At 45.9% G+C, this 26,215-nt stretch overlaps 2 protein-coding genes across 2 annotated transcripts in view; both read right to left on the bottom strand.

The window, feature by feature from the left end:
* LOC120995068 (C4b-binding protein alpha chain-like) overlaps nt 1-26,215 on the bottom strand; it is a 694,048-nt gene that overhangs the window by 239,227 nt on the left and 428,606 nt on the right. The window lies entirely within an intron of this gene.
* LOC120995069 (C4b-binding protein alpha chain-like) overlaps nt 1-26,215 on the bottom strand; it is a 362,014-nt gene that overhangs the window by 239,227 nt on the left and 96,572 nt on the right. The window contains exon 3 of the mRNA XM_040424050.1: nt 11,098-11,277. Within this exon, the coding sequence (XP_040279984.1) occupies nt 11,098-11,277 (180 nt within the window). The remainder of the gene's footprint in view (nt 1-11,097; nt 11,278-26,215) is intronic.

The following is a 26,215-nucleotide window of genomic DNA, read 5'->3' as shown; positions in this document are numbered from 1 at the left end:
AAAGACGACCACCACTGAACAAGACACACAAGCTGAAACGTCAAGACTGGGCCAAGAAATATCTCAAGACTGATTTTTCTAAGGTTTTATGGACTGATGAAATGAGAGTGAGTCTTGATGGGCCAGATGGATGGGCCCGTGGCTGGATTGGTAAAGGGCAGAGAGCTCCAGTCCGACTCAGACGCCAGCAAGGTGGAGGTGGAGTACTAGTTTGGGCTGGTATCATCAAAGATGAGCTTGTGGGGCCTTTTCGGGTTGAGGATGGAGTCAAGCTCAACTCCCAGTCCTACTGCCAGTTTCTGGAAGACACCTTCTTCAAGCAGTGGTACAGGAAGAAGTCTGCATCCTTCAAGAAAAACATGATTTTCATGCAGGACAATGCTCCATCACACGCGTCCAAGTACTCCACAGCGTGGCTGGCAAGAAAGGGTATAAAAGAAGAAAATCTAATGACATGGCCTCCTTGTTCACCTGATCTGAACCCCATTGAGAACCTGTGGTCCATCATCAAATGTGAGATTTACAAGGAGGGAAAACAGTACACCTCTCTGAACAGTGTCTTGGAGGCTGTGGTTGGTGCTGCACGCAATGTTGATGGTGAACAGATCAAAACACTGACAGAATCCATGGATGGCAGGCTTTTGAGTGTCCTTGCAAAGAAAGGTGGCTATATTGGTCACTGATTTGTTTTTGTTTTTGAATGTCAGAAATGTATATTTGTGAATGTTGAGATGTTATATTGGTTTCACTGGTAAAAATAAATAATTGAAATGGGTATATATTTGTTTTTTGTTAAGTTGCCTAATAATTATGCACAGTAATAGTCACCTGCACACACAGATATCCCCCTAAAATAGCTAAAACTAAAAACAAACTAAAAACTACTTCCAAAAATATTCAGCTTTGATATTAATGAGTTTTTTGGGTTTATTGAGAACATGGTTGTTGTTCAATAATAAAATTAATCCTCAAAAATACAACTTGCCTAATAATTCTGCACTCCCTGTACAGCGAGGACGAGCTACTAGAGGACAGTCAGCAGCTACTGGCCAGCCAAGATGTGGAGTAGACATCCGCAGCTTCCTCCGGTAGGTGGGCAAGTAGAAGATGATTATGTAGCTGATCGCACTTGGGAGCCAGGTGAATTAGGGGCTTTATCATCATCGGGAGAACAAGATGGCAGCTTGCCCGTGAGGCAGTGGCGGAGCCAGCAAGTCGCTAGCGTGGATGGGAGTCAACAGGGTGGCAGCAGTGGGAATTTGGGAGCCAAACATGCCCGGGATAGACCACCTGCTTCGCATGAGCTTACCTGCCAAGAAAGTAGTGGTGCAGGGGTTCACGGAAGCAGTGGCAGTAGCAGTCAGTCAGTGAGGAGTGTTGGGGTTAAATTCACCTACTCGGCGGTGTGGCAGTTTTTTGTTAAGCAGCCCGGAGGAGGTGAACATGGCCATTTGTAGAATGTGTGGACGGAAGGTGAAGCATGGCCAGGGTGCCAATGTTGGCACCACGGCCCTGCGTCAACATATGCAGCGTCACCATAAAGTGGCCTGGGAGAACCGTGGCTCCGATGTGGTAGCCCAACCTGCCACAGCAACTGCTGCATCACCAAGTGGCATGCACCCGATTTCAGGCAGTCAAGGCTCCACCACCTCAGCCAAAGGGAGCTGTCTGTCCTTCCCATCATCTGCTGGTCCTGATGCTCCTGCTCATCGCCCTCCTTCTCCTCGTCAGTCATTCCGTCAGCAATCGATTACCGAAGCGATTGCCAAGAGACAACATTATGTGTGCACTCATCCAAAGGCGCAGAAGCTGAATTTGCTCCTGGCCAAGTTGCTGGTGCTGTAGTCCCTCCCTGTCCAAGTGGTGGACTCTGCACCTTTCAGAGAACTGATGGCTTATGCCGAGCCGAGGTGGAGATTCCCAAGCCGTCATTTCTTTGCCAAAAAGGCCAAAATGCATGGCAGTGCCGACGTGTGAAGCTGTAACTATGATCACGGAAAATACATGTCCTTTACGGCCAACAGGGTGAATGTGGTAACTGCACAGCCACACCAGCAACGTGGCCAGGTGATGCCGCTTCCGCCTCCACGTTCTCACGCCTTTGGTCCTGCGACAATGTCCGCCTCTGCCTCCTCATCCTCCACTGTGTCCTCAGCCTACACTGCAGGGACAATTCACAGTGCTCCTCCAGCATACCACATGTGCAGGGCACGGCGGTGTCATGCTGTTCTGCACCTCGTTTGCCTGGGCGAATGGAGTAACAGGGGAGGAACTACTCCGTGTCCTTGATCAAGAAATAGAATCCTGGCTTTCTCCACGACAACTCAAAATCAGAACCATGGTGACCGACAACGGGAAGAATATGGTGTCGGTGCTGCGTCAAAGAGGGCTGAGCCATGCGCCCTGCATGGCACATGTGTGTATTGGTTGTCAAGCGTTTCCTGAAGTTATCCACCCATCTTCAAGACATCCTACAAATGGCCAGGAAACTTGCACGCACTTCAGCCACTCGTACACCGCAAAGCACACCCTCCTTGAGCTGGAGCGGCAGAACGGCATCCCCCAACATAGACTGATATACGACGTTTCCACCCGTTGGAATTCTACCCTCCATATGTTGGACCGACTATAAGAACAGAGAAATGCCATAAACGATTTCTTGATTAGTGTTGATCACGAATATTTGAATTGCAAATTTTTATCGCAAATATCGGCACTTCGAGAATTCGCGAATATTTAGAATATAGTGATATATATTCGTAATTTCAAATATTAGATATTTTTTTAATCAGTACACATGATCCCTCCCTGCTTCTAGCTTGTGTGCCAATGAGAAGGCTACAATATCTTTGACTTTAGGAGTAGTGTTGATTGCGAATTTTCGTTATGCGAATTTTCATAATGAGAATCAATGAGATTGTGAAAACTCAGATCCGATGGTATATTCTAACCCGCAGGAATTCCCATGGTGATGGGAACTCTTATTCGATATAGTGCTATATATTAGTTTTTTCGAATATTTGTAATATTCTAAAACAAGAATATAAAGCAATATAGCGAATATTCGAAAAAAAAACTAATGTAGAACAATTTAGCTAATATAGTGCTATAATTTTTTTTTTAATAGTTGTAATTTTTTTCCAATCTGAACTTCAGAGCACTTATATTATAGCACTATATTAGCTAAATTGCTCTATATATTTTTTTTTTTTTTCGAATATTCGCTATATTGCTATATATTCTTGTTTTTAAATTATAACGAATATTACCCCTGCCGCTTATCACTATTCTTGATGATCCAAGGGGACAGGAGTACTACCCTGTGCAACTTCGATGTCAGCCAGTGGCAGCTCATGCGTGACACCTGCCGTTTGCTCAGGCCCTTTGAGGAGGCCACGTTATTTGTCAGTTGACAGGACTATGGGATGGTCGTCATTCCACTGCTTCATGTCCTGGAACAGATGCTGGTAAATCTGGCTGGTCAGGGGACTGGAGACATGGCGCCTGGATAGTAAAATAGTAACATAGTTTATAAGGCCGAAAAAATACATTTGTCCATCCAGTTCAGCCTGTTATCCTTCAAGTTGATCCAGACGAAGGCAAAAAAAAAACTGTCCAGTAGAAGCCAATTTTCCCCACTTAAGGGGAAAAAAAATACCTTCCCGACTTCAATCAGAATAACTCCCTGGATCAACGACCCATCTTTAGTAGCTATAGCCTGTAATATTATTACACTCCAGAAATACATCCAGGCCCCTCTTGAACTCTTTTAGTGAACTCACCATCACCACCTCTTTAGGCAGAGTTTCCATAGTCTCACTGCTCTTACCGTAAAGAATCCTCTTCTATGTTTGTGTACAAACCTTCTTTCCTCCAGATGCATAGGATGTCCCCTCGTCACAGTCACAGTCCTGGGGATAAATAGATGATAGGAGAGATCCCTGTACTGCCCCCGATATATTTATACATAGTTATTAGATCTCCCCTCAGTCTTTTTTTTTCTAGAGTGAATAACCCTAATTTTGATAATCTTTCAGGATACTGTAGTCCATCCATTCCAGTTATTACTTTAGTTGCCCTCCTCTGAACCTTCTCCAGCTGTGCTATGTCTGCCTTGTTCACAGGAGCCCAGAACTGTGCACAGTAATCCATGTGTGGTCTGACTAGTGATTTGTAAAGTGGTAGGACTATTTTCTCATCACGGGAATCTATGCCCCTTTTGATGCAATCCATTATCTTATTGGCCTTGGCAGCAGCTGCCTGACACTGGTTTCTAGAGCTTAGTTTGCTGTTCACTAAAATTCCTAGGTTCTTTTCCATCTCAGTGTTACCCAGTGTTTTACCATTTAGTATGTACATGTGACTTGCATTATTCCTTCCCATGTGAATAACCTTACATTTGTCAGTATTAAATCTCATCTGCAACTTTTCTGCCCAAACCTCCAATCTATCAAGATCCCTCTGTAGCAGTATACTGTCCTCTTCTGTGTCAATTGCTTTACACAGTTTAGACTCATCTGCAAAAATTGATATTTTACTGTGCAAGCCTTCTACAAGATCATTAATAAATATATTGAAGACAATAGGGCCCAATACTGACCCCTAAGGTACTCCACTAGTGACAGTGACCCAATCTGAGTGCGTACCGTTAGAGGGTGGTTATTATCACTGAGCCAGGTACTTACCCATATACAGACATTTTCTCCCAGTCCAAGCATTCTCATTTTATATACTAACCTTTTATGCGGGACAGCGTCAAATGCTTTGGAGAAGTCCAGATATTAGACATCCATTAATTCGCCGCTGTCAAGTCTAGAACTTACCTCCTCATAGAAACTGATTAAATTAGTTTGACATAACCGATTCCTTTATGAAGCTATGCTCATATGGCGTTATTTGCTTATTTTCATTGAGATACTCCAAGATATCATCTCTTAGAAAACCTTTAAACACGACAGATGTTAAACTTACTGGACTATAGTTTCCGGGCTCTGTTTTCGGACCCTTTTTGAATATTGGCACCACATTTGCTATGCACCAATCCTGTGGAACACTCCCTGTCAGTATAGAGTCCTTAAATATCAGAAATAAGGATCTTTCTATCACATTACTTAATTCTCTTAGGATACAGGGATGTATGCCATCTGGTCCTGGCAATTTGTCTATTTTAATCTTTTTAAGACGCCGCTGTACTTCTTACTGGGTCAGACAGGGCACTTTAATGGGGAATTTACTTTTACCGCATGCTGGAAAACAGGCCCCTAAAGCCTGCTGGGGACCGCTGATGAAAAACTGCTCACAAGGTAAATGTTTTGTTCTGTGGTCTTCCCATGGTGTGAACGAATACCAAGACTGTCATTTTTTTGCTTTCTGTGTGAATAAACACTGAACTGTTTAAAGGGCTTCTGTCAGCCCACTAAACCGTCTTTTTTTTTTTGTTTAATAATAATCCCTACACTGCGATTTATCCATACATAAGTAAAATAATAATTTTCGTTCAGTAGAATTTGCTAAAACGCTATTTTTATAATATGTAAATTACCTTGCTACCAGCAAGTAGGGCGGCTACTTGCTGGTAGCAGCCGCATCCTCCGATCGTAATGCCGCCCCCTCCGCTTGTTGATTGACGGGGCCAGGGAACGGAATCGTTCTCTGCTGGCCCTGCCTGTTTTCATTCAATATATTGCGCCTGCGCCGCAGCCGTACCTATCTTCAATCTGCGCAGGCGCACTGAGAGGCGGCCACTCACTCTTCCAGCCATGTCTTCAGGGGCGTAGCTAGAAATGCATGGGCCCCATAGCAAAAAAGATTTATGGCCCCCCCCCCAGCCCCTACATTTCTATCGGGGCTCCCACCACCCCTTCCAGAGCTCCCACCCAAACACCCATCCTAGATCTCCCACCGCCATGAGCAGTTTCACACTTGCAAGTAGTTTCACACTTGCGGCAGGACGGATCCGACAGGCTGTTCAGCCTGTTGGATCCGTCCTGCCGCTATTTCGCCTTGCCGCCACTCCATCCCCATTGACTATAATGGGAACGGGGACAGAGCTCCGGTGCTGCGCTGCAGTGTGCGGTGAAAGGCTGGCGGCCGAAAAGTACTGCAAGTCCGACTTTTTCGTCCGGTGGCCTCTCACCGCGCAGTGCCGTACTGCGCCGGAGCTCCGCCCCCATCCCCATTATAGTCAATGAGGACAGAGCAGCGGTCCAGCGAAATAGCGGCAGGATGGATCCGACAGGCTGAACAGCCTGCCGGATCCATCCTGCCGCAAGTGTAAAAGTACCCTTAGTCTGTCATATAAGGGGGGGTGGTGGAAGAAACCCCAGAACTAGAGTGTGCCCCCCAAAAGAAGGAAGGGGCGCCCTCCTTATTACTGCTGGCATCTCTTTTTAACTTCAGATCATCAGACTCTCACTAATTACAGCACACACCCCTGTAGTGTCCACCATCAGACAGGGGAGGGAAGAAAAGAAACCCCAGAACTAGAGTGTCAGTGTGCCCCCCAAGTGGGGGACACACTCTAGTTCTGGGGTTTCTTCCCTCCCCTGTCTGATGGTGGACACTACAGTGGAGTGTGCTGTAAATTTGTAATTAGTGAGAGTCTGAATTCTGAAGTTAAAAAGAGCTGCCTGCAGACCTGCAATGATAAGGAGGGCGCTCCTTGCTTCTCTTGGGGGCCCCACTCTGCAGGCAGCTCTTTTTAACTTCAGAATTTAGATTAAGTATCTCAGAAATCATAAGTTCTCACTTTCTCACTTTCTTAAATTCACTTTGACTTCTTACTTTTATTTAGAGTCACAGCAGGCACAGACTGGAGTGGCAGGACTGGAGACCAGTTGAGGAGGAGGCAGGAGCACTGAGCAGAGGACCGGTCCAATACAGTGCAGGCTGGCAGCAGTAGCAGTGCGAGACTGAGGTTCCTCTCTCTCACTCAATCTCAGTCAGAGAGCGCGATTCTGACTGGCGCCAGTGCGGCCGGCGGGACCACTCCCTCCCTAGTCCCTCCAGGCCTCCGGCTCCACAACAGGTACACCCCTGGCCCGGCCCCCTCCACCGCCTGAGTCCGCCTCCTCCCTCTAGTTACTAGGAGGAAATCTTTCCTTCCTGCGCTGGTGCCTGGCTCTTCCTCCGGGTGACATCACCACAGGTCCTCCACTCACTCACTCTTTAGTATCCCCTCCACACTAAACTCCACCCCTATTGTAATTGATCACATGACTGTGACATCCTCGCAGGTCCTTCACACTACAGCAGACCTCACAGAGTGGCCAACCCACAGGTACGCCCCCGTTCCGGCCCCCTCCACCGCCTACCTCATCTTCTGCTCGTGCGGCAGTGTGCCCCGGGCCCGCCTGCTCCAGTCCTGACCTGACTACGCCTTGGCTTCCCCCCAGCCAGGCCCGAACCACAGACCGCCCACTACACTGGGCGGGCGGTCGGGCCTGGCTGCCTGTGTTAATAAAAAATAAATTAAAAAAATGAATGCGGTCCGGACGGGCCCCCAGTGGCGTAGGGCCCCATAGTCACTGCTATGGTTGCTATGGCAATCCCTATGCCACTGCATGTCTCAGTTATTCCCACTATGTCATAGTCCTCCTCACACATCACTAACTCCAGTTCACCAGTTTTATTAGTCAGGCTTCTGGCATTAGTATACATACAATTAAGAGGTTTATGTATATTTTTTACCCTACACCTTTCCTTCTGAACTGTTCTAGTCCCTCCTTCCATTCCTCCACCAGTCCCATTACCTCGCCCAGGTCTCTATCTGCACTATCTTCCCATCCTATAACGTAATTTTTCTCCCCCCCAAGTCCCTAGTTTAAACACTTCTCCAACCTTCTAGCCATCTTCTCCCCCAACACAGCTGTCCCTTCCCCATTGAGGTGCAGCCCATCCCTACGATAGAGCCTGTAGCCGACAGAGAAGTCGGCCCAGTTCTCCAGGAACCCAAACCCCTCGTTCCTACACCAGTTCTTGAGCCACTTGTTTACCTCTCTAATCTCCCGCTGCCTTTCTTGTGTGGCTCATTGTACAGGTATTATTTCAGAAAACACTACCTTTGAGGTTCTTGCCCTAAGCTTTTGACCTAAATCCCTAAAATTATTTTTAAGGACGCTCCACCTACCTCTAACTTTTTCATTGGTCCCGATATGGACCATGACTGCTGGATCTTCTCCAGCCCCTCAGAGTAATCTGACAACCAAATCCGCGATGTGTCGAGATCGATCGCCAGGAAAACAACACACCGTTTGACGATCTCGGTGTTTGTCGCAGATCACCCTATCTGTACCCCTAATAATTGATTCTCCCACTACCAGAACCTGTCTGGCCTAATGAGCTAAATGAGCCCTGTGGGGGCTGAACTGGAGGAGGACATTGGAGCACAAGCAATGTGAGGCGAAATGGTTAGTTTTTCTACACAGGTGATAGGAGAGGAGAAGCTGGAGCAGCCAGAGGATGCTACAGGGCGATGAGGAAGACGAGGCAGAGGACCCAGACACACCGTGGCAGGATGCAGTCCCTCCGAGTCACTTGCACAAATGGCCCGATGTATGCTCAGTTGCTTGCATAGTGACAGCCGAATAGTCACCATTCAGCAGAGGGAGGACTTCTGGCTCTCCACCTTTGTTGGACCCTTGCTACCAGTCCAAAATGGGGGCCTTTTTTACACCCGCTGAGAGGGAGGACAAACTGAACTACTATAGACACATCCTATGTAGTCAGTTGGCCGCTGCCTATCTGAGCCATTGTCCATGCTCTCACAGGTCTGACCGGGGGGGCCCCCTGCGCTCATGTTCCTCTGCCATGGCTGCTGTGGGAGGGTAGGAGCAGTTCCAGCTCTATCAGCAGCAACTTGAGTCTAGAGTTGCTGATGAGCAGCTTTCTTCACCCGCCTAGTGAATGAAATACTCACCAGCAACAGCAGCTAGACCTGGAGCAGGACCTGAACCAGCAGGTGGTGGCATACTTCGACAGCACCCGGCAACCCCACATTAAAGATCCGTTGGACTACTGGGCATCCAAACTGGATTTGTGGCCGCAACTGGCAAAGTTTGCCCTGGAAAAGATGTCCTGCCTGGCCAGTAGTGTGGCATCAGAGCGGGTGTTTAGTGCGGAAGGGGCCATAGGTACCCCAAGAAGAACTCTCCTGTCCACCCAAAATGTGGAGAGACTGACCTTTGTCAAGATGAATCAGGCGTGGATCAGCCATGATTTCCACCCACCAATGCCTGATGCATCAGACTAGATCATCCATGGTGCCACACCAACAGTTTGACAAAAGAGACCGGTTTCTTTTGGCTACCTGCCTCAGCTACTATTCTGATGCTGCCACCTGCCTGATGCCACACATCTGATGCCAAATGTTCCTTCTTTCACCCACCATCTTCAGCTGGTACTGGTATTGCCACCCACCTCCCCACTCTGTCACCTTGCCACTCTGTGGTCTCCTGATGTTGCTGCCACCTCCACACTATGTCACCTTGCCACTCTATGGTCTCCTGATGCTGCTGCTACCTCAACACTGTCATCTTGCCACTCTGTGGCCTCCTGATGCTGCTGCTGCCACCTCCACACTGTCATTGTGCCACCCTGGGGCCTCCTCCTGATGCTGCTGCCGCCACTTCCAGACTCTGTCATTTGGACACTTTGTGGTCTCCTTATGCTGCTTCCACCTCACCACTATGTCATAGGGCCACTCTGTGGACTTCTAATGCTGTTCCCACCCTCCCCATTTCATGACTGGACAACTATTTTGCCTTTCGGCCTGGCTGACATCATCATTTATTTGACCCTTCTTCAGATGTCAGTAGGAAGGAAAAATTAGATGCACAACGGATCCTGTCTATGTAACAGCTGTAAGGCCTGCATGACATGGTCCCTATCCTGCATCAGAATTGGCTTATGATTTGGTAGCCAAAAGCAGGAGTGGGTACAAAACACAGAAGACATGAAAATATTCCATTCAAGTGTCATCTCTGTTTTGGATCCACTCCTGCTTTTTTGGCTTTAGCAATACTGATGGAGTACTGACCAAATGCTGACCTTGTGAAGGCGGATGCTCCACAGACAGGATCCGTTTTTTGGGGGTTATTGTTCTGACGAATCAGAAGAAGGGCAAAATAATCAGTCACGTCAACACAAACTTACTGCTGACACCCTCTCCACTCTGTCAGGGGGGGCTCTACTTGTATAAGTGTTTAATAGAACAGGTTCTGTAGACATGTATGTGGAATCAGCTGCTGATGGTGTAAAAGGAGTGCGCTTCTTCTTGACGCTAACATTGACCTGTAAGGCTGAGTTCACACTTGAGATATTTGGTCAGTTTTGGCTCGTAATTACCCAAGTGAAGTGTGCAGTGATTCTCAGGGCGACGCCTGTCATCTGCATGTCATACAGACTCACAGTATTGTTTTACTACCACAGCAGACTGCCTATGAGTGTTACTGCAAGGCACTATAAAGGCTCTCTGAAGCCAGGAAATAGCAGTTTTTTAATGCAATTCGCCACGAATAAATTCAGATCTAACCAAATTTTTGGGGAAAAATTCAGCAAACTGGCCGAATCAAATTTTTGACAAATTCGCTCATCTCTAATTACCATTATGGGAAAGATCCACTGATGGCGCTACAGGTATAAATTACATCTCAAAGGGGTTGTACCCACATTTTCAACCAGGCAGACCCCCTGATATTAGCATTGGGGAATTTCATGCTCCGATGCTCTCTCTTGCCCTAAGCTGGATAGCACAAGGCAAGGGCTTTTTTGTTTGTTTTTACACTGCTAGTCGGAAGCTTCCACCTAGCAGTGTATTAGGTGATGTCACCGGCTCCGATGGGTGGGCTTTAGTGGTGCCCTAGCCGTTTTACAGTCTAGGGCAGCGCTAAAGCCCTCCCATTAGTGCCAGTGACATCATCTGATGCACTGCTGGGTGGAAGCTACCACCTAGCAGTCCCTATGGAGAGCTTAAAATCTCCTAAAATGCAATTACCCTGCTTATATTAGGGGGGTTTCTTGGGTGAAAATGTGGGTTCAGGTTCAGAGTTGAACCCCTTTAAATTGTGCACAAAAATATACTTTAAAGTAAGCACTTACCAGCACACTTTGGCAGTTCAGGTTCCCATTTACTACTTTCATTACATTTCACAGTGTCAGATCCAATCATTTTATATTGTGGCCTGCACCTAAATATTACAACAGAATTCACGTTGTATGGGCCTGTAAATCCTGACACTTTTGATGCATTGTCCACATTTGGAATAGGACACCGAACAGCTAAGAATAAATAGAAAAATATGAGAGTGAAACTTTCAGCATAATGTATTATTGAAATTATCAGACAGTATGTGCACCCTTTAACATCAACCACAAATCATACTTGTCAACTAGACACAAGGGAGATATGTCAGCCAAAAAATATTTTTTTTAAATTCAGATGTGCCAACAAATTAGATTTTCCTAGCATTTTGGTAAATTCGATGGGATTTTAAATGTCCAAATATTTGGGATAATATCTGTAAATGTGTTCTTCTAATACAAAGTGGATTCAAAGACTCAATTGTCTTCACTGGTAGGAGTTAATTCTTTGTGCATGTAGAATGCCTCCAACTGAAGTGGGTAAGCAGGCTTTGACCATTTTAGATATGAATAACTGCTCTCTTACATGAATTATACAGATTGGCCCAGATTCAAGAAGCACTTGCGCGGGAACAAGTGTGATTTGCGCCGCGCAAGTACTGATTTGCTCCTATGCAAATTTGCGGCTGATTCTGTAAACCAGTTAAGCCTGAAATGCGGCCATTTTCCCGCGCACGCAGCCTAGCTGTTCCTGCGCAATTTTCGTGCAATTTTGCGCGGGGTGTAAGTTGCGCCTTCATGGAATTCCCTCAGCGAATATGCAAATTAGGTACTGCCGATGATTCAGAAACATGCGCGTGTGATGCGCATCTTGCGCTGGAAGCGTGCAAGCTTTTTTCCCTGGGCAAACTTGCTCCTGTTAAAAGCAGGGGCAAGTTAGCAAAAGATGTCATCTGAAGGAGCACGCAACTTCAGCAGCACCTAGACAGACGATCTGAACAAGCAGAGCACCCACATTTTCGGGACCTCACATCTGTGCACCAACATGCCAGGGGCAGCTATGGTTCTTGATATTCTATTGACTGAGCCGACTCGTAGGAGGGCACGGGAGAGGATTTACAGAGGGCGCTACAACCTTTTTCAGATGACTGATACTGAGGTGTATCGCATGTTTCGCTTTAGCCCTGAAGTCATCCTTGAGTTGGTAACAATCCTGCAGGATGACATCAGCAGCCCGACCCATCGGGGACAGGCAGTGCAGCCACTGGTGAAGGTAGTGGCAACCCTTCATTTTTTGGCAACTGGCTCATTTCAGCGCACAGGTGGAGTGGTGGCGGGGATGTCCCAATCCAGCATGAGCAGGTGTGTGCACCAAGTGATCCCTGCAATACTCAGACGAATGGGCACACAATTTATCAAACCAACCACGGCTGACGTGCGGCAGAAGGCAATCAGTGATTTTTATTTATTAGCCAGATTTCCACGCACTGTGGGTGCAATAGATTGTACCCATGTGGCACTACGCCCCCCCCCCCCCCCCGGCACCTCGAGCATATCTACTGCAACAGGAAACATTGGCATTCGATAAATGTGCAGATGATTGTGGATGCACATGGCCTCATATGGCATGTCCGTGCCAAACACCCAGGGTCAAGCCATGACAGTTTTATTTACCGACACAGCCCCATCCCAACCGAGTTTGACCAGAACATGTATGGAGACAGCTGGCTGATTGGTGAGTGACATGGGTGTCAGGTATGACTGCCCCCCCCCCATGATGCACACATCACAAGGGGCACATGCACGACTAACATCCTCCTGTCTTTTCCCTTCCAGGTGACTCTGCCTATGCCCTGGGACCTCACATGATGACCCCATTTCGTAACCCTCAAACACCAGGAGAGGAAAGATATAACGAAGCCCATGCACGTACCCGTGCGGTGGTGGAGCGCACATTTGGCATCCTTAAATCTCGATTCAGATGTCTGGATAAATCAGGGGGGACCCTATTGTATTCACCCAACTTTGTATGCCAAATCGTAGGGGCATGTAGTATTCTCCACAATTTAGCTCAAAGAAGGGGCATGCACATTGAGCTACGCAATGACCTTACCCCCGAACCACGCAACCCCCCCCCCCCCAAGAAACACTACCGGATCTTCTGAGGGAAGAGCAATCCGGAATGGTCTTGTGGAACGTCTCTTTGCACATTAAACACACCCTGATCTTGTCACAAGTATAATGCATGTATGTACACCACTGTAGTCCCTAGCACACACCCGACACATGCACCCCCAATTGGATTAGACCCAACAATACCCCATGGTATTAGGGAGCAGCAACGCCGCGTCAAGGCTCCAATTATGTTGCTGTCCATTCATACACCTTTCACATGGCAGAGGGTGACACCCCTTTTCCAGCAGGAGTGCCACCCCCCCCCCCCATTCACACACCAGTCACACTGTAGTATACACTCCTCACCGTGTGTAGGGACTACAAATAAATATAAAAACTCATATCCTGAGCATATAAAAAAAAAAATAATCTCATACCCTGAGCATATAGAAAAATAAAAAAAAAAACATATTGTGTTGAGCAAAAAAATGTAGACATAAAATTATTTTTTTGTTTTTTTCTTTGGGCCAAGGGTGCCCCGGCTCTGGCTCCTCAATCTCCGTGGTGCGGAGGAGGCATGGGGTGGGGATGGAGGGGTGGGGGGAGGAGGATGGGGAGGAGCATCAACCCCTACTTCCACACTCCTTGCAGGTGGTGGCTGCATGCCCTCCATGGCGTTGGCCAGGCGGGCAAGGATGGTGTTGGTCTGGGCCAACATCCGCATTTGGCGGGTGGTGGTATCCCGCTGATGCCGGCGTGTAACTCTCGCCTCCTCCTGCACTGCAGCGGTGTTGGCCTGCACCGCAGCTGTCATCCTGCTTAACAAAGCTGGTGTGGTATCCAGAGCCACCAAGCAGGTGACTATGGCCTTAGAGTTGCCACTAATTTCCCCAAGGCTCTGTGCCACATGTTTGTCCCGGTCCTCATGCAGGGTGAGGGCATGCTGCATAGAGGTGGAGGTGGATGCCATGCTGTCCGCCAGACGACGCACCTCTCCCACCATGGCCCCTATATGGCGGGTCTGCAGGGCCTGCTCCTCCAGCAGACCGTCACGGAGGCTGGAGGATATATGCCTCGTTTTGGACAGAGCCTTCCTGGGAGGAGAGGCTCGGCCACGGACAGAGGGAGAAGGGGAGGGGTCCACAAGGGAGGGGCTTGCCCTGGAGGGGCTTGCCCTGGAGGGGGATGACGTGCTGGGCGGGGGGGTGGTGGGTTGCACAGGGATGGTGGTATCCTCCTGGAGGGAGCCAGAGTCCTCCTGGATGAGGAAAAAGGAATCCTCCTCCAATACCACTTGCTCCTCCATACTTGGCCCCGGTATGATCTCCTCCTGGACCAGCATAGCCAGAATGTCCATGGGGCCTGACTGGACCCCTGGCTCTGGTCTGGATGGGCTGGGTCGAGCCGCAGCCGAAGACGGCCCAGCTTCTTCTTCCTCATCACCACCTGTGGATGACACCAAAACGACATATTTTGCTGGTGCAACACACTTCTCATATGTTCACTTGTACCCCCTCCCATGATGCACAGCAGATATGAAAGAAAAATAACTTACCAGTCCCCAAGTTCCCAACAGTGGAGTCGTACCCTTCAAGTCCCTCCACCTGCTCCTGCACGAACGTTTGTGCAATAAGCTGCTCCTCCTGATTGAGCCGGATCATACATCGCGGACCACCTCCCGTGCCACCGGTATGCTTCCTGATAAGAGCCAGTTTTTCACGGACCCTGCGCCTCATATCATTTAATTTCTTCTGGATGTCATCCCAGGTACGCACTTCATTACCCAGGGCATTGATGTCCAGGGCAATGGCTTCATATATAGCCCTCCTTTGGGCAATGGTGGTGTTTGCCCGCTGGGCACCATATAGGACTTCCTTATGCTGCTGGAGTGCAGCAATCAGGATGTCCATCTCTGCAGCCACAAAGTTGGGCTTCCTTTTTTTGGTCCCTTTGGGAGGTGCCATGTCTTGCAAAAGGGCTGAATTTCCTTGCTCAGGGGGGGTAGGAAAAAGCAGGATGAAATTCAGCAAAGAACATGCGCAAGTCTGCTCCTATTTATTTGCTCAGTGCAAGCAGCTGAGCAGGATTTGCCCTGAAATTATGCTAGCAAACCTCTGCTGAGCCGAAAATTCCTCATTTACATAGGGGCACACCCACTTTGACTTGCACGGCCTTGCGCCCTCAGCTTTGCCTTAAACAGGAGCAAATTAAATGAACAAATGATTCCTGAATCAGGTGGCAATTTGGCAAAATTGCTCCAGCGCAGAGAAATTCAGCTGAGCGGCTCAGGTGTAAGTAATGGGCAAATCTACCTGAATCTGGGCCATTGTGTTAGGATGCATTCAGGGAAACTCGCACCATTTCGCAAGCAAGTTCAGTCAGTTTTGTCTGCAATTGCTTTCAGTTTTTCAGTTTTTTCCGCACGGGTGCAATCAGTTTTGATGCGTTTTTCACATGTGTGAAAAAAAACGGAATATTTGCAAACAACATCTCCTGAAAACCATCAGTGGTTCTGGAATCAATGTGTTTTTCACTGAAGCCCTATTGACTTCTTGTCACCGCCAGCTCTCTGAGAAGCTGTGGCAGACGTTCTTCTGTACCTCTTGCATGATGTTCTTTGTTTTGGTTTCACTTTGTCATCTCTTTTCCTTCTCCCAGCTGTCATCTATTTACACTGATTGACTCCCTTTATATTCCCTCCCATACTGCCTCACTTTGCGGTTTATACTACTTCCTGGATTGTGTTCACTGCAAGAGGCTGCAACCGCTGCTCCTCAGATAAGTCTTTTCCTTTATTTGTGTTTCCGTGCTGGCTTGATTCTAGGTGACCCTGACTCCCTCCGTATTAAGTGCAGGGAGCCGGTGGTCGTGTCCCCTCACTATTATAGGGTTTTCAGGTGTCACTCAGTCTAGGTACGAGGGCATGCTATTATCTATCATAAAGATCTTTGCATGGGCAAAGCAGTCAGGGAGAGCTCTAGGGGTTTTATAGGGTTCACCCATATGTTCATTAGTTTGGGATCAAGTCAGTCGGATGTTAATTTATAACTTCCAGTTTTCTGCAACACCATCCATGACATTATAAACCGCCATAACCGTCTTAAGCATGGATCCGGTTTCAGCCTTGATTGACCGCATGCAGGGTCTTTCACTGGAGGTAGCAGATCTCCGTAAAACTGTGTCTCAGTTTCAGGTGACCGGTTCTGCTTGCGTTCATGGAGTTTGTTCCGAGCCTAAGATCTCGCTTCCGGATACGTTCTCTGGGGGTAGTGAGAATTTTGTTCGTTTTAGAGAGGCTTGCAAACTCCATTTTTGCCTACTTCCCCATTCCTCTGGTGATGAGGAGCAGAGGGTGGGGATCATCATCTCGCTGCTCAGGGATAACGCTCAGTCTTGGGCCTTTTCGCTGATGGTGGGGGCACGGCTCCTCCGATCGGTGGATGAATTTTTTGTAGCCCTGGGATAGATATATGATGACCCGGATCGTATTGCTCTGGCTGAATCTAAACTGCGTCTTTTATGCCAGGGTAAACAGTCCGCAGAGATATATTGTTCAGAATTTTGGAGATGGGCAGCTGATACTGGTTGGAATGATTCTGCACTCCGAAGTCAATTTTGCCATGGTCTTTCGGAGGGATTGAAAGATGCATTTGCCTTTCATGAGAGACCTGCCTCCTTGGAGTCTGCCATGTCTCGAGCTGTTCGTATTGACAGGCGTCTTAGAGAGAGAGGAGAGATCACTCCTTCCTGTCATATTCAGTTCAAGGACAGTGGGGCGGTCTCATTCAGTGCGCAGGGGCCTCAGCCTCTCTCAATCCCCTGTGAGGAGGAGGCCATGCAGCTGGGTTTGCTTGCCTCTGATAGTAGAGGATTCAGCTCTCAGAGGAGGGTTTGTTTCTGTTGTGGAGGTATAAATCATTTGGCAAATGTTTGCCCCTCTAGGAGATTCAGGGAGTTTTCTGAGGGTAATAAACAAAAAGAAAAAACCCTCTAAAAACTTTCCATCTGTTACTATTGGCAAAGTTGATGCGGAAATTGAAGGTTTGCCGTTTGCTTGTAGTTCCCGTTTTGTCCTACCTGCCAGGGTGGCGCTAGATAGCAAGAACATTGTTTGTGAGATTTTTGTAGATAGTGGAGCGGCTGTCAATCTCATTGATAATCATTTTGCTATAACACATGGTTTCCAGGTATGCACTTTGGGAAAGGATATACCTGTTTTTGCTATCGATTCCGCTCCACTTTCTCAAAAATCGTTAAAGGGCATAGTTCACAATATCCGTTTGACTGTGGGTGATGCTCAAGTTGAGGATATGTCATGTTTCGTCTTAAGTGGATTACCTACTCCTCAAGTGTTGGGGCTACCCTGGCTCACTAAACATAACCCCACCATTGATTGGCAAGCAAGGCAAATAAATGGTTGGAGTGACTTTTGCAGAGAGAATTGCCTCACGGCGTCTCTTTCAGAGGTTTCTACCAAGACTGTACCATCTTTTCTCTCTGAATTTTCGGATGTGTTTTCAGAGAGTGGTGTCCAGGAGCTGCCTCCTCACCGGGAGTATGATTGCCCTATTAATCTCATCCCAGGCGCCAAGCTGCCAAAGTCACATTTATATAATCTCTCCCAACCTGAAAGAGTCGCTATGCGTACTTATATCTCTGAGAGCCTGAGAAAGGGACACATCCGACCCTCAAAGTCACCTGTTGCCGCTGGGGTTTTTTTTGTTAAGAAAAAAGATGGTTCTTTAAGACCATGTCTGGATTTCAGGGAGCTGAACTGTATCACAATTCGTGACCCTTATCCGCTTCCTCTGATCCCGGACCTGTTTAACCAGATTGTTGGGGCTAAAGTTTTTTCTAAGTTGGATTTAAGAGGGGCATACAACCTATACAACCTAGTCAGGGTCAGGGAAAGGGACGAATGGAAGACGGCCTTTGATACCCCTGAGGGCCATTTCGAGAATTTGGTTATGCCCTTTGGTTTGATGAATGCTCCAGCCGTCTTCCAACATTTTGTGAACAGTTTTTTTTATCATTTAATAGGGAAATTTGTACTGGTGTAGCTAGATGACATTTAGATTTTTTCTCCTGATTTCAAAACTCATAGGGACCACCTACGTCAAATCTTGCTCATTCTGCGGGAGAATAAATTGTACGCTAAACTGGAAAAATGTGTGTTTGCGGTTCCAGAAATTCAATTTATGGGTTTTCTTCTCTCCGCTTCTGGTTTTCGCATGGACCCTGAGAAGGCCCGCGCTGTGCTTGATTGGGAGCTTCCTGAGAATCAGAAGGCGCTGATGCGGTTTTTGGGTTTTGCCAATTATTACAGGAAGTTCATTTTGAATTATTCCTCTGTTGTTAAGCCACTCACTGATATGACTAAAAAGGGGGTAGATTTTTCCTCCTGGTCGGTAGATGCGCTTAAGGCCTTTTCTAGTATCAAAGAGAGTTTTGCTTCCGCTCCCATCTTGGTACAACCTGATGTCTCTCTGCCTTTCATTGTTGAGGTGGACGCTTCTGAGGTGGGTGTGGGAGCGGTCTTGTCTCAGGGTCCCTCTCCTGCCAAATGGCAACCGTGTGCCTTTTTCTCAAGGAAACTCTCCTCCGCAGAGAGAAATTACGATGTGGGAGATAGGGAGTTGTTGGCCATCAAATTAGCTTTTGAGGAATGGCGCCATTGGCTAGAGGGAGCCAGACACCCTATTACCGTGTTTACCGACCATAACAATCTGGCCTACTTGGAATCGGCCAAGCGTCTGAACCCGAGACAGGCCAGATGGTCTTTATTCTTTTCTAGGTTTAATTTTGTTGACACGTTCCGCCCTGGGGTTAAAAATTTGAAGGCTGATGCCCTGTCACGTTGTTTTCCGGGAGGGGGGAACTTTGAAGACCCGGGTCCCATTTTGGCTGAAGGGGTGGTCGTCTCTGCTCTTTATCCTGATTTGGAGGCAGAGGTTCAGGCAGCCCAGGCAGAGGCTCCTGATCTTTGTCCTCCTGGGAGGTTGTTTGTGCCTCTCGCTTTTTACGACACAAGGTTTATAAGGAGCACCACGATACTGTCCTTGCTGGGCACCCAGGGAGTAGAGCCACAGTGGATCTCATTGCTCGGAGATTCTGGTGGCCGGCTCTTCGTAAGACGGTTGAGGGTTTTGTGGCAGCCTGCGAGACCTGCGCTCGTGCCAAGGTCCCTCATTCACGGCCATCGGGTTCTCTCCTCCCGTTACCCATTCCTTCCCGTCCTTGGACGCATCTGTCCATGGACTTCATTATGGACCTGCCTCGTTCCTCGGGGAAGACTGTGATTCTGGTAGTAGTGGACCGTTTTAGCAAAATGGCACATTTCATTCCCTTTCCTGGGTTACCCAATGCTAAAACATTGGCGCAAGCATTTGTTGATCACATTGTCAAATTGCATGGCATTCCTTCAGACATAGTTTCTGATAGGGGCACGCAGTTTGTTTCCAGATTCTGGAAGGCCTTCTGTTCTCGCTTGGGGGTTCGGTTGTCGTTCTCTTCTGCTTTTCACCCGTGCTGGCTTGATTCTAGGTGACCCTGACTCCCTCCGTATTAGGTGCAGGGAGCCGGTGGTCGTGTCCCCTCACTATTATAGGGTTTTCAGGTGTCACTCAGTCTAGGTACGAGGGCATGCTATTATCAATCATAAAGATCTTTGCATGGGCAAAGCGGTCAGGGAGAGCTCTAGGGGTTTTATAGGGTTCACCCATATGTTCCTTAGTTTGGGATCAAGTCAGTCGGATGTTAATTTATAACTTCCAGTTTTCTGCAACACCATCCGTGACACTTCTATGGGGCCAGGGCTACGTGAAAAACGCAGAATATAGAACATGCTGCGATTTTCACACAACGCAGAAATGATGCGTGAAAAACAATGCTAATGTACACAGACCCATTGAAATGAATGGGTCAGGATTTAATGCGGGTGCTATGCGTTCACTTCACACATTGCAACACATTGCATCCACACATTGCTCATGTGAAAGGGGCCTAAAGCGCTCATCTTTCTTACTTTACTTGGCCATCCTGAAGCATTTGTTAGCTGCCCAATCCAATATTGTCGAGAAGTGGAGAGAAAGTATCTATACACCTGTGATATCATAAATAATAAAAAGGTTTGGTATCGTGTTAGCCAGTAGAGAAGTCTTGATGCTCTCCAAAAGAGAAACACTATAAAATATTGTAATTTGATACCCTTTAATGGATAACTAAAATACATGATGTTATAAGACAAGCTTTCGAGACTCTGAGGTCCCTTCTTCAGGCCACGAAGATTCTTGGCCTGAAGAAGGGACCTCAGAGTCTCGAAAGCTTGTCTTATAACATCATGTATTTTAGTTAGCCATTAAAGGGTATCAAATTACAATATTTTATATTGTTTCTCTTTTGGAGAGCATCAAGACATCATAAATAATTATATACCACCAGACATAACACCAAAGTGTTATACATGAATCTTAGATACATAACCTGTTTTATCATTTAATCTGCTCTTGCCCCTGGATGTAACTGTACATTTGTGGTGCACAGCAGCATTTGGTCCACACATGGCAATTGCCAGCTGTGTAATACATCTAATGCCCATAGGCAACAACCAGGATCTGAGATAACTCTGATCCTGGCCATTTAACCCCTTTAAATGTTGCAATCCATAGCGGCCATAACATCTGTGAAGTTAGTCAAATGCAGGAGGATCCTTCTGATCTCCAATCAGATCCCTGCAGTGAAATTGTGGGGTACTGATTGGTTGCTGTGACAGCCTGGGCTCCTTGTGAAGGCACCCGGGCTTGCCATAGCAAACTGCCTCGGGCAGGGTTTAACCGGCAGTGCAGTGAATTTTCATACAATGCAGCAAACCAAAATAAAATTAAATATTTTGAAAAATATATAAAAAAAAAAAATTCAAATCACACGCCTTTTACAATTTTCCATATAAAAATAAATAATAGAAAATAATTATAATTGTTATTGTCATGTATGCCAGTATTTATGTTGTAATGGAGAAACAATCAAAAAGGCCAAATCACCGTTTTATTCTGAAAAAACGGAATAAAAAAGTCAAAAAGTCATATCTACCCCAAAATGGTACCAATAAAAGCTGCTCACCCCATAAAAAAACAGGCCTTCACGCAGCTTTGTAGAAGGAAATATCTAAAAAGTTATACGTTAGAAAATTACAATGCAAATGAAATTGGGAATTTTTCAAAGGTTTTATTTTTCAAACACAAAACATTAAATAACCAGGTATAGAAATGGTAAAAACGACGGTATATAAATTTGGTATTGCCATAATCCTACTTACCCCCAGAATAGAGTTGTCATTTAATTTTCACTTCACAGTGAAAAAACAACAAAGAAAACAAAAAATAAAACACAAAAAAAATGGCATATTTTCTAAATTCACCTCTTTTGCAGTCTATGGAATTTTTACTGGCTGCCTGTTAAGCTGTACTGCAGGTATGGCTTAATAGGTCGTTTGCTATTACATCAGGAATTGGGAAGAGGTTAAAAAATACAACTGGTCTTGCAAAAAACAAGCTCTCATCTGGTTATGTAAACAGAAAAGTTAAAAGTTAAAACTCGTGGAAGGTGGGGAGGGAAAAAATCAGTCCTAAGGGGTTATTAAACAGTATTTATCAACATATGCCCCTTGGCTTTTCTTTGCATTTGCAATAGACAATAGTGTATAAGAGCAGATGATGCCATTCCTGGAGAATGTAACCACAGTTCCCATTGTTTCTCAAATTTTGTCACTGTGCCCCTTTTCTGGTATACCTCCTTCTGTAGCAAAATCGTAGAACTTAAGCCGCTAATTTTTACTATAGCCAATCCACTGGGATATCTTTCTCATTTCAGAGTAGGCCAGTTAGCAAGATTTCAGATGCCCGCACCTCATACACAGTCAATTGAAGGAGTTGTGCTACCATTCAGACTGACCCACGAGGGAATAGGTGAATCCCACCAGCCTGCATAGCATGTCCACCTATTTCCAAAACACTGTGTAGATTATTTCACAAACTGCTCCGCTTATTATTTTCACATTGGGTGATTAAAGGGGTTGTGCAAGAATGGGGGGGGGGGGGGGCTTGGCAAACCCATTCTGCGAGAACTGCATAGGGACGATTACTTACCTGCTTTTCAGGGCCGGCTCCCCACTCCTTCTCCTGGCCTGCAATGCTCCACTGGGCTCCAGCGATGTCAACAGCTAGTTTGACATTGCTGTAATGAAATACAGGCTGCGGTGGTGGCAGGCTCCACTTGCATCATGACAAATGGTCGCAAACGGGAGCCTAACACCGCCATGGCGTGTGACTGGCTGCGGCAATGTCAAAACGGATGCTGACATCACTGGAACCCAGTGGAGTGTCACAGACTGGGTGAAGGAGCAGGGAGCAAGCCGGCGGGAAGCAGGTAAGTGATCTTCTCTTTGCAGTTCCCGCAGGATGGGGGGGTTTGACAAACCCCCCAATTCTTGCACAACCCCTTTAAAGTGACTTGTACAGTAGGTACAAAGGCATGCCAGCCAGTATCCTCCCAAGAGACCCGCCTTCTCCAACTTTCTTTCAGAAACACTATAATGAATCATCGTGAGATGCGCCTGCCCTGCTGCATCTGCTGGCATCGCTGTATCTGGTGATATCAGCGGATTAACCCTTCACATGCCGCGGTCAGCATTGACTGCGGCACATGCAGGATTTACAGAGGGAGGGAGCTCCCTCTGACTCCATCGGCCCCTCGTGTTGCGGTAACTGGGGGCCGATGGTTGCTATGGCAACTTCGATGCCTTACACAGGCATCGGAGCCTGCCAGCTACGGAAGCCCAGGAGATCCAGCCCCCGGGCTGGGTCTCCTAAGCAACTGTCAGCGTCTTACTATGTAAGATGCTGGCAGTGCAATGCAGTGCAATACAGAATGTATTGTACTGAATTAAAACAGGGATCAAGCCCTGAAAAGTTGAAGTCCCACAGGGGAACAAATATAAAAAGTAAAAAAAGTGTTTTTTAATAATAAAAAAAAATTAAGAAAGCCCCATTACCATAAAATCATGTATAAAAACAATTTTAAAAAAAACACAGACATATTAGGTATCGCCGTGTCCATAACGACCAGCTCTATAAAAGTCACATGATCTACCCCCAAGGTAAACTCTGTAAAAAATAAAAATACATAAAAACTGTGCCTTATATCACCTTACATCACAAAAACCAAGCGATCAAAAAGACATATGTACCCCAAAATAGTACCAATCAAACCGTCATCTCATCTTGCACAAAATAAACTCCTACATAAGACAATCGCCCCCAAAAAATAAATGCTTTTATAGTGTAAAACTGAAATAAATGTAAAGAAAAGTAGATATATTAGGTGTTGCCGCATCCGTAATGACCTGTTCTATAAAATATCACATAATCTCCCTCGTAGATGAACGCCATAAAAAAGAAAAACTGTGCCAAAAATGCATTTTTTTGTCACCTTACATCGTTGCATCCATATCAACCTGCTATATAAAAACAACACATGATCTATCCTGTCTGGAGAACTCCATAAAAAACAAACAATAAAAATGGTGCCACAACAGCCATTTTGTGGTTACCTTGCCTCACAAAAAACTTAATATGAAGCGGTCATAAATCATATGTACCCCAAAATAGCACCAATAAAACTGTCACCTAATCCTGTAGTTTCCAAAATGGAGTCACTTTTTGGGAGTTTCTACTGTAGGGGTGCATCAGGGGGTCTTCAAATGGCAACTTAAAATTATCCCAGTGAAATCTGACATCCTAAATCCATATGGCGCTTCTTCCATTCTGTGCCCTGCCGTATGCCCATACAGAAGTTTACGACCATATATGGGGTGTTTCTGTAAACTGCAGAATCAGGGTAATAAATAGTGAGTTTTTCTTGGCTGTTAACTATTGATGTGTTACAGGAAAAAATTGATACAAATGTAAAATCTGCAAAAAAAAGTGAAATCTTGAAATTTCACCTCCATTTTCCTTTAATTCTAATGGAACACCTAAAGGGTTAACAAAGTTTGAAAAATCTGTTTTGAATAATTTGAGGGGAGTAGGTTCTAGAAAAACTGAATTAGTGGGTGACCTCAATTAATTTAACTTTTAATACATCATTAAAATAATATACCTAAAAGGAAGTGGAAGGCCGCCCGCCAGGGTACAACACACTTATCACAAGTCACTCAGTGGTGAATAAATACAGTATTGCTATATTAGTGCCAGGGGACATAGAGAGGGGGTGGGGGGGATAAAAACTGGGTCTCTTCCTCCTAGTAAGCCCTCCTCTAATGATCCTCTACCTTGGGGATCAACAAGTTCACCCGAAACAGGGCGATCCCACTGCATGTCTCCTTCCTTCTAGTGTAACCCTTGATATCCCTATGCCGCGCCAATTGACTGCCCAGCTTCATCGGGAAAAAGGAGCAAGCGGAGGAACTGACACCTGACACAATAAAAGGAAACACAAAGATATAGCTACATAAAGCAAATACGCAGGTATATAATGTCCTGCCCAGGCATAGACATGTAATTATGCACAGAAAATCAAGCAGTATATAGCTATGTCCCAGTACCACTGTGCCCGACGCGTTTCCTTGGCCTGAGGCCAACTCATCAGTGGACTTACAGCAATAAAATATAGCAATGAAATAAAAATATATATGTTTATATATATATATATATATATAGGGAGTAGGTTCTAAAATGGGGTCATTTATGGGTGATTTCTATTATGTAAGCCCCACAAAGTGACTTCATAACTGAATTAGTACTTAAAAAAGTGGGTTTGGAAACTTTCTTTGAAAATTTCAAAATTGCTTCTAAAATTCAAAGCCTTCTAACATCCGAAAAATTAAAATGACATTTACAAAATGATGCCAACATAAAGTAGACATATGGGCAATATTACGTGATAATCATTTTATGAGGTATCACTATCTATCTTTAAAGCAAAGAAATTCCAATTTAGAAGATAATATTTCAAAATTTTCCTTACATTTTGGTGTTTTTTTTTAAAATAAAGGCAAAACATAGTGACTCAAATTTTCCACTAACATGAAGTACAATTTGTCACGAGAAAACATTCCAAGAATCGCTTGGATAAGTAAAAGCGCTCCAGAGTTATTACACAGGCATCGGAGCCTGCCAGCTACGGAAGCCCAGGAGATCCAGCCCCCGGGCTGGGTCTCCTAAGCAAATCTCAGCGTCTTACTATGTAAGACGCTGACAGTGCAATGCAGTGCAATACAGAATGTAATGTACTGAATTAAAACAGGGATCAAACCCTGAAAAGTTAAAGTCCCACATGAGAACAAATATAAAAAGTAAAAAAAGTGAAAAAAGTGTTTTTTAATAATAAAATAAATTAAAGTTTCAAGTATAGAAAAAAGCCCCTTTACCATAAAATCATGTATAAAAATCATCATTTCACCCCCCGGTCATTGAGCCTCTCAGATGCCGCAGTCATCGCTGATCAGGACATCTGAGGCTACCATTTAGGCTGTTCAGGGGTTAATCAGGGTAAAATAAATAAATACTCGCCTTACCCATTTGATCGGGTAGCAGCTCTTAGGACCATCGTGATTAAAAATAAGATGTGATGATGTCATCACGCTTGCCAGTGAGATATTTTCGCGGTATCTTCAATGAAGATGGCCGCGACAGCCTCTTTGCGTGCAAATGGATAGGACGAGTTTGTTTTTAACGGCATTTCAGAGAAAATTGATTTGTTACCACAAAGCGGAGGAAATTCAGCTTTGCCACAAATACAATTTTTCCTGAAATTTGGATCTAAGTCACTGTGTTTAACTTTGGTTCGCTCAACACTAATCGTGACGCTTGGTGTTTCTATTGAACAGCCTTCCTGTGTCCTCCGAGTAAAAAACATATGTGCAATTTGTCTGCAGTTGGCTGTTGTCAGAGCTGTGATTTGGCTGTAAAAGCAGCCAAGTCAAAGAAAAGTTGCAGGCAATTTGCATGTCACACGCAACTTACAA

The sequence above is a fragment of the Bufo bufo genome, chromosome 3, assembly GCF_905171765.1.
Source record: "Bufo bufo chromosome 3, aBufBuf1.1, whole genome shotgun sequence".
NCBI classification, from domain to species: Eukaryota; Metazoa; Chordata; class Amphibia; order Anura; family Bufonidae; genus Bufo; species Bufo bufo.
The sequence above is the reverse complement of the archived record's forward strand: the minus strand, read 5'-3'. Positions and strand labels throughout refer to the sequence as shown.